The sequence below is a fragment of the Marmota monax genome, unplaced genomic scaffold, assembly GCF_021218885.2.
Source record: "Marmota monax isolate L192 unplaced genomic scaffold, Marmota_monax_Labrador192_F-V1.1 WCK01_AAM20220418_F8-fsc00395, whole genome shotgun sequence".
Classification (NCBI taxonomy): Eukaryota; Metazoa; Chordata; class Mammalia; order Rodentia; family Sciuridae; genus Marmota; species Marmota monax.
The window spans coordinates 570,757-573,951 of record NW_026693011.1 but is presented as its reverse complement, the minus strand read 5'-3'; the positions used below and the strand labels follow the sequence as shown (position 1 = coordinate 573,951).

General features: G+C 52.6%; 1 gene segment (V, D, J or C); it reads left to right on the top strand.

Annotated features, from left to right (window-relative positions):
- Positions 1-2,138: 2,138 nt before the first annotated feature.
- LOC124098421 (immunoglobulin heavy variable 3-23-like) lies at positions 2,139-2,734 on the top strand. The segment is given in 2 exon segments: positions 2,139-2,253; positions 2,358-2,734. Coding segments are annotated over 2 exon segments (375 nt in total).
- The last annotated feature ends 461 nt before the right edge of the window (positions 2,735-3,195 follow it).

The window sequence follows — 3,195 nt, the reverse complement described above, 5'->3', positions numbered from 1 at the left end:
AGGAGAGAGCTGTAATGCAGCAGGTTCTGGAGACCAGGGTGCAAACACCCAGGTGCTATTCCTGACCAAGGTTCCTGAGGCTGCAGCACCACATGGCAGGAGGCAGGAGGCAAAGAGAGGCAGATGGGGCTGGAGTCCTGAGTGGTTCTGGGGTCCCACTGGGGCTCAGGGTCCCAGGAAGGCTCTACCAGCCCTAGGGAGTCTCCCATTAAAGTGCCATTGATCCACACCTGGGGCACCACCAGTAAACCCCATCATCTGCTAGATTCCTAATTATCTGCATTGACAAAGATGTCATCAAATTTCATAAGGACACAGTTCAACTGTGGCCTCCATGACACACATCAATAGTAAAAGGGAACTAAAAGCTCCTGGTAATGGGATGCTCCTCTGCTGGGTCTGAGAGAGCAGGAGATCACAGCTCTGTGACCTTAGTGTCCAGTTGAGCTGCACCTCCCACTGTGACCTCTGTGACATCCCAGGGCATCTCCACCATGACCATGAAGGATACAGAGGGCTGCCTCCACCAGGTGACTTTTCTGCTCTTGTGACTGCCTGAGCTGAAGGAGACCCACTGCACATCTGTGGTCAAACAAAGCCACCATGGAGCTGACCCACCAGTGGCAGGGACTCACTTGATTTATCTTCCTCAAGCCAGAATCTTGAGAGGTTGACTTTTCCTCTCCTGGTTGACCCAGTGTGGCCCATGGCTTCTCCTGCACTATCTCTGCCCCCCAGAACCACAGGCCAAGGAGTCCAGTGTCTGATCACGCTTGAGATCCTGCCCAGGGGATCAGACGCCAAGGGTCTGGCGGACCCTGAGGGACACCAGCAGTGACTCTCGAAATAGCAGCCAGGGTTCCACTTGCTCTGCCCCAGTCAGACGTCCCAAGAGACAGAGAGGCCCAGAGACCAGGGAAGGCAGGACAGGAGCTCACAGGTGGGCTGGGGAGGGCTGTTGAGAGCCACAGCCGAAGGGGCCCCAGCAAACTTCCAGCTGCCAGCTGATTGGCTCCTCTGTGGTGATGCTCATTGGGCTGCTAACCCACCCTTTAAGACCATGGAGCTGCTCATTGGGGGACATTTTTTGGCTCTGCCCACGTGACCCAGCCAATCAACCTCAAGAGCAGGAGGAGTGGGGGAGGTTGAGAGGCTTGTGGGAAGCCGGTGGTGGCAGTTGGGCTCTGAAGGTTTTCCCTGAGGAGCTGTGTGGTTTGGTGTGTGTGTTCTAAAAATAAAGTTCATTTCTTTTGACAAGTGGCTCCTGAATTGTGCCCAGCCCAACTGCGGCATTGGGATGGGGAGGGCTGCACAGTGTCCATGCACTTTGTTCCAGGATGAAGGAGAAGCCGAAACCCAGGGGCACTGCAGGGATACTCCTGGCATCTGGGATGCTGTAGCTGCTGCAGACAGTGGGGACCTGCTGCCTGAGGACACAGCACATGGGTCTGCAGAGCAGAGGGGAGAGGTGGACAAGCTGAGCCCTCCATATCTGTGGTCCCAGCTGAAGGACTTTCCTCATCTGCACCATCACAGACTGAGCCTGAGAGGACAAGGTTCCAGGGACCGGTGCTCCACCCTGCACTCACTGCTGCCCTGGTGGGGACGATGGCACAGCTGTGCTCACACTCTTATGTATCAATACAGCTGCTTCAAGTCAGCCAAAGGTGCAGAGGGCAGTGGGAAGCCAGAGGCAGGCCCAGTGAGCTGACAGTGGCCCAGAATTCTGAAGATGGACTGTCATCCACCAGGATCTTCATAGTCCTTAGATGTACACCGGTGCCACAAACCCACACCCTGTTCTTCATCCAAGAAGGGGCTCCAGAAACCCCACAAGCTCTGCCCTGTACTGTACATGAGATGCTTCATGGAGCAGAGGGATTGAGGGGAGAAGCACATGCCTAGATGCTGGACTAGTTTGTCACTTACATCTTCCTGGAGAGAGTGAACAACACATTTAATATTATGAGTTAATCTTTCATGAATAAAACATCACCAACCATCTACTACTTGCTCAAGTTTGCTCTGAGTATTGTCAACTCTGAGGCCTCCAACCAGAGCTGCTATATAGCAGGAGGATATGCAAATAGGGCCTCCCTCTGCTCATGAAAACCAGCCCACCTGACCCTGCAGCTCTGCACAGGAGCCCAGCCCTGGACTCCCAGCTCAGCCCACTCAGTGACCAGGACTGAACACAGCTGCTCACCATGGAGAGTGTGCTCAGCTGGGTTTTCCTGGTGGCTGTTTTCAAAGGTAATGAATGGAGAACCAGAGATCCTGAGTGTGTGAGTGGACAGGAGTGAGAGGAAGAGTGGATGAGTGCCAGTGTCCTGACCAGGCTGCCTCTGTGTTTGCAGGTGTCCAGTGTGAGGTGCAGCTGGTGGAGTCTGGGGGAGGCCTGGTGCAGCCTGTGGGTTCCCTGCAAGTCTCCTATGCAGTCTCTGGATTCACCTTCAGTAGCTATGGGATGAACTGGATCCACCAGGCTCCTGGGGAGGGGCTGGAGTGGGTTGGGCAAATTTACCCAGGTAGTGGTAGCATGTACTACCCAGACTCTGTGAAGGTCATCTCCACTGATAACTCCAAGAACATGCTGTACCTGCAAATGAGCAGTCTGAGAGTAGAGTACACAGCAACCTATTACTGTGCCAGAGACAGATTGAAGGGACCTCAGTGTGAGGCCTGACACAAACCTTTTTGCAGCATGCCCAGGGCCAGTAGTGGGTGCTCAGCACACAGGGAGCTCAGGTCAGCCAGGAGCAGGTGCAGAGGGGGTGGAGCTGGATTCCCGCATCTGGGGCCTCTCATGTACCAGCTTCCCAGGGGAGCTCTATGTACAATATTTTCTGTACTTATCTTTGACATCTCTGAAAATAAACCTTTGGATTTTTAATTATTACTTCCATTTTTATTAGCACATCAATATTATAAGTAATATTGCATTTCAATTTGCCATAATTTAAACATTATGAAATAAAATTTCTTTCCCTTCACAACCTAACATTCCTCTTTTCCTCCCCTCCTCTTTACCCATCCCTCCTTACCCTCTTCCTCTTCCTTTTCCTAACACATCTTTTTAGTTATCTGTTTACATTAGTGCTTCTTAGAGCACATAAGGGGAAATCCACTTGTGGTGTCCTCAAGCAGGTGCACAGGTGGTTGGTCAATTTCCTTCCACCTCCCCTCCCATCTCTG